Below are 15,799 nucleotides of genomic sequence, written 5' to 3' on the forward strand. Positions count from 1 at the left end.
TAGTTAAGGTTGTCGGGTAACATTGTGCACACGTAGTTGGTCTTTGTATTATTAGAAACACTAGTTTAGTATGGGATGAGTGCCTTTTGTCTTGTATGGTTTGAGTAGTCAGTGAAGTTGGGTAGGGCGTTAGAAGACGCTGAAGACCGAGTGTTTCGGGTTTGGTAGTTAGGTCAGCTTCCCCTCATTTTATTACCCAGCCCCATTTTGTTTGTTATTTACGTTCCTTTGGTACCACACATATTTCCTCTTCTCCAATACCAGTCACCTATTCAAATTGTAAATATTTCACTCCTGTTTACCTATTATAATTCATTACAACTATCTTTTCCCCACACCAAAGATTTCTCCCCGCACGTCTGAAATTCCCTTAATGTCACACTCCATATACCCCTAGACTATCTGGGTGCGTAAAAAATGTCTCAATGTTTAATCCAAACTAGTACACATGGGGCAATGTCTACAAGCATTTTCAGCTGGCTGACAGGGCCACAACCTGAAAAATTGATCTTGGAAACTTGAAAACAAAATATGTTTCTTTGTTTGTCCTAAATATTTCTGTCTGGTGAGAAGACACAGTAAGACATATAAGAAATTTAAGGACTCTACTGTATACTGTACACTTCTACTGTATAATTGTCACGGATGTTGGAAGGGACAAACCGTGGAGAGGCAGGAGAGAGAAAAAGACCCTATGTGAGGCGGCGGAACGGGGAGTTAGCCCGGGCTCGTCAGTGCAAAGAGTTCTGGAGTGCCGTATAGAAACCTATGCCCTCAGGTAGCGGACGTGGGGCAACCTGGTGCTAGGCAGGTCTCAGGACATCCGAACGTCAATGTCGAGCGAGGCAGAATAAGTGACCCGGAAATATCTATCCCAAGGAAAGAGGGAAACCGGAAGGACAGCAAAGCAGGAAACTAGGGACAGGACAGAGTAGGAGCGCCCTCTGGCTGCAGAGGGCATGACAATAATTACATTTGTAATTCCAGAGATATTATAAAATGTTTGAGAGGACATCATTCCAGGGAGAAACTGACTATTTTGTTGGGGGTCTTATTGGGCTAGACTAAACTGTATCCTTAAACACAAAAACTGAAAACTGAAATGAAAAAAGGTCTGGATCCCGAAAAATAATTTGACAGGGTATAACAGACTTTTGTATTTATACAGGGAATGAGAGGAGGAGATGCTTGTCACCACTGATTTATTCTCTCAGAGTATAAGATAACAGAAGGCTATAGAGGGAGGTGATATAGCAGGAGGAACACACAATCAGGCTCTTGTTATTAGATTATGTTATTATATACAGCAGAAATTCAACAGTTCTTCCTGTTCTCACAAATGTAATCACAGACTACAGCACCATTTCAGGATACAAATTAAAATCGCAAATTCTGAAGCAATGCTATCCCTGAAGATAAAGAAAAATTCAACTTGATATTAAATTTGGATAAAATTATATGTTTAGCAATTAAAATACCCTGAAACCTAGAAAACATATTAACATGTCATTGTGCTAGAAGTGCTAGAAAACCAGCTGAAGCAAGACTTCGATAGATGGAAACTGCTGCCTGTCTCATTCTTAAGAAGAATTAAGACAGCAAGAATGAAGGTACTCCCAGGATTTCTGTCTTGTTCCAGACCTTGATTATGCCCCTCAATGACCATTTCTAAAACATCTATTTTATGTGGTTTAAAGACAGAGTTCCATGCTATTTGTCTTGATTACTCAAAACGACTATTCTTTTCTTTAGTTGTTTTTTCATAATACATTTTTGTACTTGATTTTTGTATTTAAATTGCAGAATTTATTTATTTTGAAAATGCTTTGAGTTATATTAGGTGTAAAACATAAGTTTTAAGTGAGACAAATCCCTCTTCATCATTTTGCTGGGGAGCTGTCACTCAGGTTGTTGAAGCTTTAAGCTGAACTGCACAGAAGTAAGACTGTAGATTTAGGAGAGTTCAAGTGGGGGAGGTTTTACCTGAGGTTTTCTTCCCTCCCAAATAAATCTAGACTGACGTTTGCCCTGGAATTTGACTATATTTAACATTACAGGGATGAGTTTATACTAGTTCAGGTGGGTAGCTACGTCAGCATGTATAGTCTGCAAAGGGACAAGAAATAGGTTTATTCCAGGCTGAAAAGAGAGGAGAGAAAAATACAACATTTCGGCTGTGAAACCACATCTCTTTTCAGCTTGGAATAAATCAATTATGAGTTTATATTTTCAGGAAATTCACAGACAACAGTATAGAATTTTAAAACCATCAACATCACTTTTAATAAACAATTATCAAATTCAGGGTCACAGTTACCCAGAGCCTGTGTTAGGAAGCACTGGACACAAGGCAGGATTGAACCCTGGACAGGATGCCAGTCTATCAAAGGGCACACACTCACACCAGTGCCAGCTTTCCCAGAAGTCTTTTAACCTGCCAGCATGTTTGTGGACTGTGGGAGGAAACTGGAACACCACACAAACCTGGGGAGAACATACAAACTCCACACAGATAGCACCCCAGGTCTGGAATTGAACCCAGGGCCCCAGTGTGATATCTCCTGTAATGATCTGATGGAAGCAGTAATCTGGAGATGGAATCTAGGCGCAGGCTCTGCTAGAAGCAAGCAGGGCAGGCAGGAGAAAGTAAAACTAGAGACACGATCGATAAGGCAGGGTTTGAGCTGAGAGGAACTGATTAAAGCACCAGGGAGAGTCTGAAGGAGAGTCATTTAACATGCAGGGTTCAAAGTACAGGAATCAGTCCAAGATGTGGTCAAACAGGTAAGGTCAAGCATGGAGAAAGAGGAGAAAACACTGGGGAAATTCAAAGCTGGGAAGAAGTAATTGAGACTCTAAAATGAGAGGCTAACACATTAATAAATTTTGCAAACCTAATTTACTACCACAGCTACATTCAATTCAATTCAATTAAACTTTAGTGTCATTAAACTTACACAGGTGCATAGTATAATGAAAAGTGTTTCTCATTAGTCACTCAGGTGCAGTATATAAATAGGACAGAAGATAAGACAATAGACAGTTACACAATAGCAATAACAGTAACATGTAATAACATAACATAAATAACATGTAATCAAGTAATCAAAACTTTGCAAAATTCCGCAAACAGAGAAAATATAACAGGACAAAAACAGTGCAAGGTAATTCTTGGAACAGTGCAAAAATAGTATGGTTAAAAATAGTATGGTAAATTAATAAATATTTAATATTTTTACGCCTGTTACAGTTTTACTGGGCTATCGAGGGGACAGTACAATTTCGGCTTACATGTGTGTGTGGTGGTGTATATTGTAGACATCCTTTCAAATTTATGAACAATATCAAAAATCAAAGGAGGAATACATAAGTTAAGAGTAAGATGCAAATGAGAAGGCGGTTGCCACTTCCACAGTAATTGAAGAATCTAAAACCATACAAATCTGTATAAATCCACCAATTCACATTCACGGAGAGAAAATGAGTAGAAAGGTCATATTCAATATTGGAAGAAACACCGATTGCAAGCTAAATATGATCAATTTGGAGGCACAAACTGTTGGAAGAATGTCCAGGAACACCTGGAATATCATAAACATATTTGGCATGAGAATAAAATGGGGAAAGATACTGTACTTGAAGAAATATAAAAAAGCTACTGTAGAACTGTCAGGACTGTAGCCATGAAATAAATCACTAGAAACTGGTTAAAGCTGGACAGACCTTGTGTTCAAATGAAGAAGGACTCTATTAATTAAATCCCATGGAGAATATTACCCACAGAATTATCAACAACATATACATACTGTATGTGTAAATAATTTGGTCAAATGGGAAAGACTGCATGTCAAGATATTAACAAAGAAGTGAAGAACTTTTTTTGTTTTGTACTTCCTAGGTGTTGATGCATGTGAAAAGCGAATGTTGTGTGTCTGAGAATATCTGCATAAAACAATAAAAACAAAGAAATCACCAGTGTTCACTTACTTCAGTGTTGTTAATTTACAGTTGGGTTCCCTCAGAGCTGCAGATAGCAGTTTCACTCCTGAATCCCCCAGGTTATTGTCACTCAGATTCAGCTCTGTCAGACTGGAGTGTTGAGACTGAAGAACAGAGGCCAGATCTTCACAACATCTCTCTGTTAGTTTACAGTACCTCATCCTGCAGACAAAAAGACAGGAGCACAGCTGAACATCTGCACAGCTCATCCACATCTTTCTTTCCAAGTCTTCACTCCAACAACCAGCTCAGCAGGAATATACAACATCATGTCATTATCCATCTCAGAGTGTCCATGGATGAGGATGATGAAGATAACTGCTGCTTCAAATTAGGTTCCAGAAGGAAGACGAAAGATGAGAAGAAACTGCCAGGAAGGGCAACTTTCACTTTTAACTATAATAAAAATTGCTTCACATTTATTATTATATTTTATTATTATGTCATCCTCTTATAGTTATTTTAATCAGTTACAGTGTTGTTATTCTTCAAATGGTTTATTAATCCCAAATGTAATTGTCTAACACTGGACTAAGTGAACTGGATAATTTGTATCGTTATTTGTAGATATGTTGAGAAAAACAGCATTCCCTTTTGAAGAAAATAAACAATTTGAATTAAAAAAAAACGACCTGGGTTTTAACTATAAAAATGTATAAATATACATGTTATATGGGTTGGAGCAGTGGCACTGTGCTAAGGATCTGCGCCTGTGGCTGGAAGGTTACTGGTTCATATCCCATGGCTGGCAGAAGAATCCTACTCTGTTGGGCCCCTGAGCAAGGCCCCAATTGCTCCAGGGGTGATATACAATGGCTGACCTTGTACTCTGACCCCCAGCTTCTCTCTGTGTCTGTGTCTCATGTAGAGTAAGCTGGGGTATGTGAAAAGATGAATTCCTAATGCGAGAAATTGTGTATGGCTAATAAAGTGATCTTATGTATATAACAGAAGTAACAATAATATGAAGCAATAAACAGCATACACACACATCACCTAAAGACTCTCAGCACAGAAGAAATAGATAGACCCTTTAGGATCCAAAACAAACACAAATTAATGGACAACAGTGATGGTGTGCACATTTCCCCTTTCCAACTTTAGAGAGTGATCTGTACAGGCTTCCCAGGACAGGCTGTGCATTAGCAGACAGCTGAGATCAGTGCATAGCCTGATAGAGTTTTCCCCTCAGTTGAAGCTAAAGACCGTTCCCCTAAGGTATGAGACTATTACAGGTCCCAGCAAGCCAGGTAAGAGAGACACATCGGGGGGATGACCCTACATTAATAGCAACCTCAGAGAGGAAGTGCAAGACAGAATCTGACATGAATATCTGCCTGTATACTGCAGTGAATACCGTCCCAGTGTAGCTCACATCTAGTCCACATAGTGCCAGCAGCCCAGGTCCATGTCCAGCAGGTGGTGTAGCTGGGTGACATTGGTTCAGTGTAGCCTTCTGGTGAAAAATGAGTAATGGCCCAGTTCTGTCTCCATTCTCCATTGTGGATATCAGTGTATTTTTACAACTAATCTCCAGCAGTGATCACTGGATTTAAAAGGTATTGTTAGACCACAAACTTTATTCATGAACTTTATTTCTTTGACCTGCTCTCTCAATCTGTGGCTGCATCCACTTTGTCTGAGCCAGAAAACTGAACTTTAGTACAAGACAGCAAGTCAAGAGCGAGTTCATATGAACTAGAATTCTGCCTAAGACTTTGTCGGCCACAGGGGAAATCTTTTAGCTTGGGATCCATCTGGAAATTTCACTAGAATTTAGATAACATTAAAACAGTTGGGTTTCACTGTCAAAAGAGTCTGGATGATCATCCAGACAAAACCTGACTGGAGCTATGTATTTGAACCTTGCTAGAGAGAGCTTGCTATTCTGTGTTTTTAAGGAACTTGCATTTCCTGGGTAAAAGAAACTTCAATTTGAGATGTCTCCAATTTATAATATTTATTTTGTGGCACCTGGATTTTTCACAGTGCCCTCATACATCAGTGTAATCCGAGTCCAGGATAGTAGGATCAGAGCAGCCAGGGATGTACAGCCATTTACTGACCTGCTGCAGCCGATGAAGAAGAGAATGAGGTTATATTTATTTAGAAGGCAGGTAATCTCTTATTTCGCCGCTGTAGGCATTACTTAAGAGTGTAATACACAGTAGAAGTCAGGAGTATTTTCTGGGTGATCAGAATGTTAGGCCTGTGGAACACCTTGTTTGAGCACACACCCTTATAATAATAATTAAAAATTGATTACACTTATATAGTGCTTTTCTGGACACTCCACTCAAAGCGCTTTACAGGTAATGTGGACTCCCCTCCACCACCACCAATGTGCAGCATCCACCTGGATGATAGTGCGCCATAACGCTCACCACACATCAGCTATCACTGGGGAGAAGAGTTACTTCACAGATGGGGATTATTAGGAAGCCATGATTAAAAAGGGCCAATGGGAAATTTGGCCAGGACGCCAGGGACACCCCTACTCTTTTCAAGAAACGCCCTGGGATTTTTCATGACCACAAAGAGTCAGGACCTCGGTTTTATGTCTTATCCGAAGGACAGCGCCTGTTTAAGTAGGCGTTGTGAAATGCAGAGTAATATGGCTGCTGACCTTAAACATAGTAATTTGTGTGTTGTGTGTTCTATTGTCTGTGGTGTAGTATACAGTACAGTATGTCTGTTCCTCTAATTATACCAACTGCTCGGATATATTCTGGAAAAATCACAAATTGGGGGTTATTAATATTTACTTATTCACTAAACAGCTCAGTCAATTCCTGATTTTCACAAGTTTTGTTAACTCCGCATTTACTACAGTGCATAGTGGAGCGAAACAGACCTGCCGTGATCAATTCGCCAACAGTTTGATAGCCTATTTGATAGTTGGAGTGTTTGAACGAAAAAAGTTGAAATAAAGAGACCGAAAACGCACCGTTACCACAAGGAATGGGAGCATTTTTTCGCATTCAAATCTGCAATGCTAGTGTCTATGCGAAAAGCAACATTTCAAAACTGCACACAAAACGTATGATGTGGACTTTCCCGCTAAAAGTGAGGTACAGAAAAGAAAAGTGGAAAAATTAAAATCTCAACTAGCAGCAGTCAGTTTTCACGAGACCTACAGATGCAGCCATTCAAAATGCGCGGTAAAAACCCGCGGCACAGTAACCTACCCACAAGCCACCTCACATTTCTCTTCCGCGTCTACTCTTCACTACCATCATGTCCTTTTATCTTTGCCACATGTTACTATCGAGCGATGCACAGTGTTAAACCCTGCAACCTTGTTGCCCACTCAGGATGAGGGGGAGCCACATGATTGCCTGGCGGCCATCACCTCTCAGGTAACGCCCAGGCAGGATCTCTCTTCTTCTCCCCTTCCTAACTCTGAGTTGCTTTTCTATGTTGATGGGTCAGCTCGTAAGGACCCAACTACTGGATTGAGTCATGTGGGGTATGCAGTGGTCTCTGACCACTCCACTGTCGAAGCTGCTCGCCTCCCTTCGCATTTATCTGCCCAGGCAGCCGAACTTTTGGCTTTAACAAGGGCCTGTGTCCTGGCAGCCGGAAAGTCAGTTACTATTTACACTGATAGTAGATACGCTTTTGGGGTTGTGCATGACTTCGGTACTCTCTGGAAGAATAGGGGGTTTCTCACATCACAGGGCACGCCGATCCAACACTCCCTCCTGGTAAGCAATTTGCTCGAGGCTATTTTGTTACCTAGCTCTATTGCTGTGTGCAAGTGTGCAGCACACACCCACTTGCCGGATGAGATTTCAAGAGGCAACTCCAGAGCCGATGCTGCAGCAAAGGCGGCTGCAGTATCCCCTTTTTCTTCTGCACTTTTACTTCCCCTTCTCAGCCCTGAGCCCGCAATGGCTTCACTATCTGACATGCAGGCCCTGGCCACTCCGGCTGAAAAGGCAGTCTGGAAAAAGTCTGGCTTGTTTTCTGATGGGGTCTGGCTAGGCCCAACGGGGAAACCATGTCTTCCCCGTCATTTCTTCCCCTACATTGCTAAAATAACACATGGGCGAGACCATGTGTCGAAAGGAGGGATGGTAAGTATGGTAAGTATGCAATGGGACACGAGAGGATTCACAACTTTTGCAGAGAAACTTTGTAATAAATGTCTCATTTGTGCCCAAAACAATGTAGGACGAGGCACTAAAACTCAGGCCTCAGCGCACCTCGTCCCAGATGATCCGTTTGATCACCTTATGATGGATTTTATTGAATTAACACCATGTAACGGATATAAGTACTGCCTGGTAATCGTAGACATGTTTTCTAGATGGGTAGAAGTTTTTCCCTGTAAACACGCCGATGCTAAAAGTGTGGCTAAGCACTTGCTCCAAGATGTCATTCCCAGATGGGGAATTCCAGGAAAACTTAGTTCAGATAACGGTACCCACTTTGTGAACAATGTCATTGCCTTTCTCGCCAATCGCCTAGGCATTGATTTAAAACAGCATTGTTCGTACCACCCTCAGAGTAGTGGAGCAGTGGAACGTATAAATGGGACCATAAAGAATAAACTAACAAAAATGATGGCTGAGACAGGAATGAACTGGTTGACGTGCCTCCCATTGGTCTTGATGTATTTAAGGGCCAGGCCACATTCCACCATAGGACTCTCGCCACACGAGGTTCTACTGGACGCCACATGAGAATAGGGCTTCCAGAAGTAAAGGGGGAGGCCACAGACCTCACCCACTTAGATGAGTGTTTGGTAGCATATTGCCGGAAAATGTCTAAACTTGTTAGTGATATTCATAAACAGGTTAAAGCTGCGCTGCCTGCACCAGACCAGGACCTCTGCCACACCCTCCAGCCAGGAGACTGGATTCTGGTGAAAGACTTCAGGAGAAAGAAGTGGTGTTCACTCAGGTGGAGGGGACCGTACCAGGTGCTGCTGACCACTGCCACTGCTGTGAAAGTCGCGGAAAGGGTTCCCTGGATTCATGCTTCCCACTGTAAAAAGGTCACAAACGAACTGAGCAAAGTGCAGGAGTGATGTCTCCACAAGGACAGATGGGGACCTGCTTGGGACTGATGTGCACAGCCTTTTTTCTTCTTATGTGGCCTGTCACCACCGAGAAAGAAGAGGAATCTAAACGCGAAGCCTCTTTGTATACAAACTGGCTGAATGAAACTGATAATGAGGGGGATATGAGTAATTTGTGGTACAAATTTATAAATCATACTGTACAGTTAAAGAAATTTAATGCATCTTGTTATGTATGTGCTTTGATGCCTCATTCTACAGCCTCACCCATGCAACTTTTCCCCCGACCAGTTGAAAGTCACATTTCTGAATGCATAAGTCTAGTGGCAGGATTTCCAAAGCCAGATCCTAGATCTTTTCCCACCTTCACCATAACGTATTTGACCTACTCAAAGGGGCATCCATATGCAGCCGGCCTGAAGATAAATAAGTCTACTACAGTAGCATTAGGCTTTGTTTCTCCCAGAGACCCAGCAGTGCATTTTGCTATTCACTTCAATGTTACCAGTAAAAAAGCAGAATGTCCTCCTTTGTGGGATTACCTTAAGAATCACATTACCTGGACTGATTCTCCTGTTAAAGTAGCAGTTTACCTGCCTTCTAAGGTTAATCACTCTTATTGCTATGAGAATAAAGGTCGTGGCCCCTCAGTAGGAAGAACAGGAGGCTGTAGCACCACGGTTACTAACCATACTTTATCTGACGGAACTATGGTTTTGATGGATTGGTATTGGCAATGTGGTGCAAAAGTTTATGACAGCCTTCCTCCCCAGTGGAGAGGAGTGTGTGCTCTAGTCACGCTACACCACTCCATTCTCATTGTCCCAGTAAACTCTTACTTGTTAAATTCAATGAAGCCCCTTCAGAGGGAGTCAAGGGTTAAACGCGCTCTCAGTTGGGCTGACAGATATGGTCCAGATATTTCTAAAGTACCAGAAGACCATAGACTATTTACTGCAGCTGAAATGATTTTTTCCTCAGGACTGAGTATTCAGGCAGTAGCTAATGCCCGCTGGTTACAAATTACTCGCTATGAAATGTACTCGTTTATTAACATCACGTTAGAAGGCTTAGACGCTATCAAACAAGAATTAAGGGGAGTTAGATTAATGGCACTTCAGAACAGGTTTGTGCTGGACCTACAAAATGCAGCATCTGGAGGAGTCTGTGCTTTAATAGGAGACTCCTGTTGCACATTTATTCCAGCAAATGACAATGATTACGGAAATCTTACGCTTGCTATTCAACATTTGAAAGAACTGAGAGACAAGGTGGACAAAGAAAGAGGCATTAAAGATACACCTGCTTTTCTCTCTTGGTTAGAATCACTGTTTGGGCCGGGGGGAATGTTTTTTTTCAAATTACTAACACCGATTATAGTAGCTGTGATACTTGTCTTCCTGTTTTTGTGTTGCTGTTCGACTTGTATTATTCCAATGCTTCGAAATATGATAATGAATATGTTCGCACATCAGTATGTTCTGATAAAAACGGAAGAATCTGAAGTATGGGAGCCTCCTGGGAGTCCATATGAAGAATCTAACTTTTAATCATTTTCAAGAATAAAAAGGAGGGAATTGTAGTGGAAATCTAATGAGTTAATTGATTCTTAAAAATGTAGAGAGCTTTGCAAAAAAATATATTGGTGCTTTTAGATAATATTTCAAGGATATAACTGCTATGCTACAGTACGTGCAGAATTTTAGAAAACAGTTCGTCAACAAAGTACACTGTTTAGGTTACTTTAGAAGACAATGTACCAAAACAATATATGCTGTCTGGGTCATTAGAATTAGCTGAAAGTAACTGATAAACTTTGAATAACAAATCTAGTGTTTTTCTCTCGCTCTATGAGGTAATTTGTTTTCTTTTAGAGAAAGGGGAAGTTTTAGAAGGGACCAAGTGCTGAACTTTTTTACAGCGCAACGTCTTATAAAAACCCTGTACTGCTTGTAACTAATTGAGTCTCTGATGCACTTTGCGAAGTGGCAGCAGGGCTCCCAATATTGCAATATTGAAATAAAGACCTTACTCAGGTGAGAACTCTCTCTTGTGGCTTCCTTGATAGTTAAATTTCCACGACACACCGCAGGGCACCGCGGTAAGTGATTGGCTGGCCAAAATGACTGACAGGGGACTTGTGGTGCATTGGTTGGTAGTGCAAAGATGTAAACATTTAATGTCTTTACTGTGCACATTTTAATCCGCTTAGTTTTGAATATTTATATGGATTTTACCACTAAAGGGAAATTTTAGTAGCTGAGCATAAAAAGAAGAGGAGCATAACGCATCTGAAGGTCATAAACGATATTAATTTAGGAACAAAAACATTACTGTATGTATGTAAACTGTACTGTGTATGGCTGGTCTTGGTAGTTTAAAGAAAAATACACACCAGTCTTCCATTTCTCCCTAAACATTTTAAGCATGAAAGTTTTATGAAACGGTACCCAAATATGCGATTGCTGTATAGAATGAATTTTAATTTAAAAAAATTATTTAACACGAACATTAAGCTGTTTACATCTTCCGCCTGAGAACAGTCACCCGTTGCTACCCAACGCAGAAACACAGCCACTAACTAGCAAAGAGAGGACATTAGCTACCCAATATGATAAAGAAATAAATGATTATTTTGTTTATTTCTTTTGCACATTTATTTGAACATTTCCATCGATTGTACAAGCACTTGGAAACTGTCCAATCCCTAGTTCATCAGGCATTTTACCGGTCTGGCACCGGTCTGTGTCTTCCAGGATATAATGCCAGCGAACTCTTGTTTTTATGTCCACTATAACAGACAATCTCCTTTGCTTTTAACCGAGCGTTTAATAATTTCCTAAAATGAAAATGATTTACTTTATTTCCCTCACGGGATCAATAAAAGTATCTATCATCTGTCTAAACTATGGGACAGAATTCTGGGGTCTCCCCATACCAGAGATTATGGTAGGGCTTCAGAATGGTGATTGGCTGACACCATCTGACACCCCTCTGATTGGAGAAAAAAGACGTGCTGGTTTGCTATACATACTGTACCAGGAAGAGGATTTCTTTCTATTCAAAACGTGTATTTTAAAAGTTTAAGAAGTAAAAACCTTACAGCGTACACAGATTTCTAAACTGATCAGGATCGTTATCTTTATCTTATGCATAATAATGTTCACCGCTCTGTCCAGCAAATTAATAATAAACTTTATTTTATATAGCGTTTTAAACGAATAAGTAATTAGATTGCTCATAAACCTAATCACTTGCCTTTTCTTTTTATTTAGGCTCAGATTTCAACAATAGATCGTATTATTAATAACCATAATAACAACCAACCAACAAAAACAACCATATAAACATAATACCAACCAAAAACAACCACAATACAAAATCAAATAATCAAACCATTTTACTCTCGCAAAGTCCTCAATTATCATAATCCCGCCCCTTATGCAAAACCAAACCTTCCTCCCATCCCAGTTTATCCTGTTTATCATAAACAAAATCCACCTCAATTTTCAACATAAAGCATTACACAAAATCAATACCTCAACACTCCATACTCAACAACGATAATTCACAAACAGCCAGAACATGTAACTACACATTCCCAAATATACCTAATTTCCATAGCCCCGCCCCTTATGCAAAACCAACATCCCTCCCCTGTCCTCTCTCTCCCCTGGCGGTTGTAATTGTTTTTATTTTCAAATAAATTTTAGCAAAGTCATGTATTTTAAAAATCTTAAGATTTTTATATTTATGTCTTTATTTAGTGGTTTCATTAGTGACAAAGGCTAAACTTTCTTGGAAAAATGTCTTTTATGTAAACCATGTTTGCTATTAATTCATTCAGGGCCAAAATATGTTCATTGTCTTCTAATGAAAGAAGGGTTCCTTTCGCCGTAGCCACGCCCCGACTGTTACACCAACGCATTAGCATGTTAAAGCGATTTCATTGAAGAGCCTAGCCTTTAACTAGTAAGTACTGTACTTAATGGGTTTTTGAGGGGGGGGGGGGGGTGTCTTTCGCTGGAAATCTCGCCTCCTACTTTGAAAATACCCGTGAAACCGGTTCAATTCGTCACAGCCAGCACTCCTGCAGAGAGGGGGGTTGTACTTGCAGTGTATACAGTACACGCGTTATGCTCTTCATTAATGTCTAAGCTGGAACATATCATTATATCTCATTTTGTATTTCTTAAAAAAAATTCGTTTTCCCAGCCTAACAGTATTGTTTTTAACCTGTAAAGCGCTTTGAGGAGCCACCTTTAAAGGCGCCATATACAATAAAGTTCATTATTATTACTATTGTAAATTTGCTGGACAGAGAGGTGAACATTATTACACAGAAGACAAAGATAGCGATTTACGTTGCATTGTGTATCGTGCTGCTTTAATACAGTTTTAAATAATTAAAAGTCTAAACAGTATCAGCTTTATTTATGGGTTTTAAATAAAGGTGATTTAAACGCGATTTAAATCAATATAAATGTTTATATTGTGACGCATAGGTGACTATTCATTGTTATTAAAATGACTTAAATTCGATCATGTTGTGATATTTAGAAATATACATTTGTTTGGTGCGAGTGAAGTTTTATTTAATCTCTGAGCCATACTGATTCTTCTGGAAGCCAGTTTCCGCCAGGGAGTAAAAAAAAAACACACTATGGTATTCTCTCCAATGCAGTGCAGTTAAAAACATACTTCTGATGCTGCTCCTAAATGAATATCGTTTATGACCATCAGAAGCTCCTTTTCTTTTTTCCAGTGGATTGAACAGGGAGAGGCATTTCATGATGTACTTTTCACTGATGAAACAACAGTGGCTCTGGAACAGTTTTCAACCATGTCATTTTATAAAAAGGGGAGATATGTACACGTTACTGAAGCTAAAAGTTTAGCCTTTGTCACTAATGTAACCACTAAATAAAGACATATAGAAATCCCTACGTTACAGACTGTATATGGCTGGTATTGGTAGTTTAAAGAAAAAATACACACCAGTATTCCACTTTCTCCCGAAACATTTTAAGCATCAGAGTCTTACATGTGGTTATTTCGGAAACGTTTGTACGTGCTCCTTCTGACCATGTTACTGTTTACTGTTACTGACCATATTAAGTTTAAGTGCCTGTGGGCACTTTTCCTGTCCGTGGGGGGTGGACCGTCTTTCATTAGAAGGTTAGTCTGTTCTACTCTGAGAATGTAGAGGGGGTGGAAAGTGCCCGCGGTCATTTAATTAGTATTAAAATTCGCACTGATTCCCTTGCGAAGATACGGACATGGGAATATTCGTGCGTGGTCAAAAAATGGCATAAAAACGACAAAGTGAAGGCTGTGAAAACATTCACAATGTACTTTATACACAAAGCAAATATACCCCCCCCCCTCTCAATTCAATTCAAGCTGCTTTATTAGCATGACAGATGGGTACAATCAGTGTTGGGTATTTACTTTGCTTTGAGATGCCACTTTTAAAAGTGATATATAAAATCAAGGCTTTAACTTGCTTTAACTCCGCAAGTCTGAGTTCTTGTGTCTGTCCTATCCGAACCCGAAAGTATTACAATATGTATCTTTATAGCAGGTGGTGTACAGCTTTTTAGTATAGATTACACTTTTCTAAAATGTATTTAAAAAATAAAAACGATTACAATCTAATCTTTCCACGTTTGATCCCAAAATAAATCTAAACGGGGAGAAAGCTATGCTGAAAGTTTATTAAGATACTTAGAAGACAAAGATATCAATTTATGTTGCATTTGTCTGATTGTGAATCAAAAAACACATATTTAAACCCGCGTTTGCGATTTAAATCAAAACGCGATTTAAATCAATATAAATGTTTATATTGTAACGCCTAGGTGACTATTCATTGTTATTAAAATGACTTAAATTCGATCATGTTGTGATATTTAGAAATATAAATTTGTTTGGTGCGAGTGAGGTTTTATTTAATCTCTGACTCAGTGATGGCCTGGCATGGTGAGGTGCGCTGGCAGCTATGTGGTGTGACGCAGTGGTGGCCTGACACGGTGAGGTGCGCTGGCAGCTGTGTGATGCAGTGGTGGTCGGGTATGTAGAGGTGCACTGGCAGCTGTGTGTTGTGACGCAGTGGTGGCCTGACACGGTGAGGTGCCCTGGCAGCTGTATGATGCAGTGGTGGCCTGGCACGGTGAGGTGCTCTTGCAGCTATGTGACGCCGTGGTGGCCTGGCACGGTGAGGTGCGCTGGCAGCTGTATGATGCAGTGGTGGCCTGGCACGGTGAGGTGCGCTTGCAGCTATGTGACGCAGTGGTGGCCTGGCACGGTGAGGTGCGCTGGCAGCTGTGTGATGCAGTGGTGGTCGGGTATGTAGAGGTGTACTGGCAGCTGTGTGTTGTGACGCAGTGGTGGCCTGGCACGGTGAGGTGCGCTGGCAGCTGTGTGATTCAGTGGTGGCCGGGCACGGTGAGTTGCGCTGGCAGCTGTGTGGTTTGACGCAGCTGGTGGCATGGCACGGTGAGGTGCGCCGGCATCTGTGTGATGCAGTGGTGGCCTGGCACGGTGAGGTGCGCTGGCAGGTGGGTGATGCAGTGGTGGCCTGGCACGGTGAGGTGCGCTGGCAGCTATGTGGTGTGACGCAGTGGTGGCCTGACACGGTGAGGTGCCCTGGCAGCTGTATGATGCAGTGGTGGCCTGGCACGGTGAGGTGCGCTGACAGCTGTGTGACGCAGTGGTGGCCTGGCACGGTGAGGTGCGCTGGCAGCTATGTGGTGTTACGCAGTGGTGGCCTGG

The 15,799-nt window shown here is 41.0% G+C and overlaps 1 protein-coding gene across 1 annotated transcript in view; it reads right to left on the reverse strand.

Moving 5' to 3' along the window:
- The window catches only part of LOC148646745 (NACHT, LRR and PYD domains-containing protein 3-like), a 2,700,574-nt gene that overhangs the window by 1,789,460 nt on the left and 895,315 nt on the right, over positions 1-15,799 (reverse strand). Inside the window, exon 6 of the mRNA XM_088608537.1 lies at positions 3,988-4,161. Within this exon, the coding sequence (XP_088464663.1) occupies positions 3,988-4,161 (174 nt within the window). The remainder of the gene's footprint in view (positions 1-3,987; positions 4,162-15,799) is intronic.

The sequence above is a fragment of the Lepisosteus platostomus genome, chromosome 16 (assembly GCF_059453375.1).
Source record: "Lepisosteus platostomus isolate fLepPlt1 chromosome 16, fLepPlt1.hap1, whole genome shotgun sequence".
NCBI lineage: Eukaryota > Metazoa > Chordata > Actinopteri > Semionotiformes > Lepisosteidae > Lepisosteus > Lepisosteus platostomus.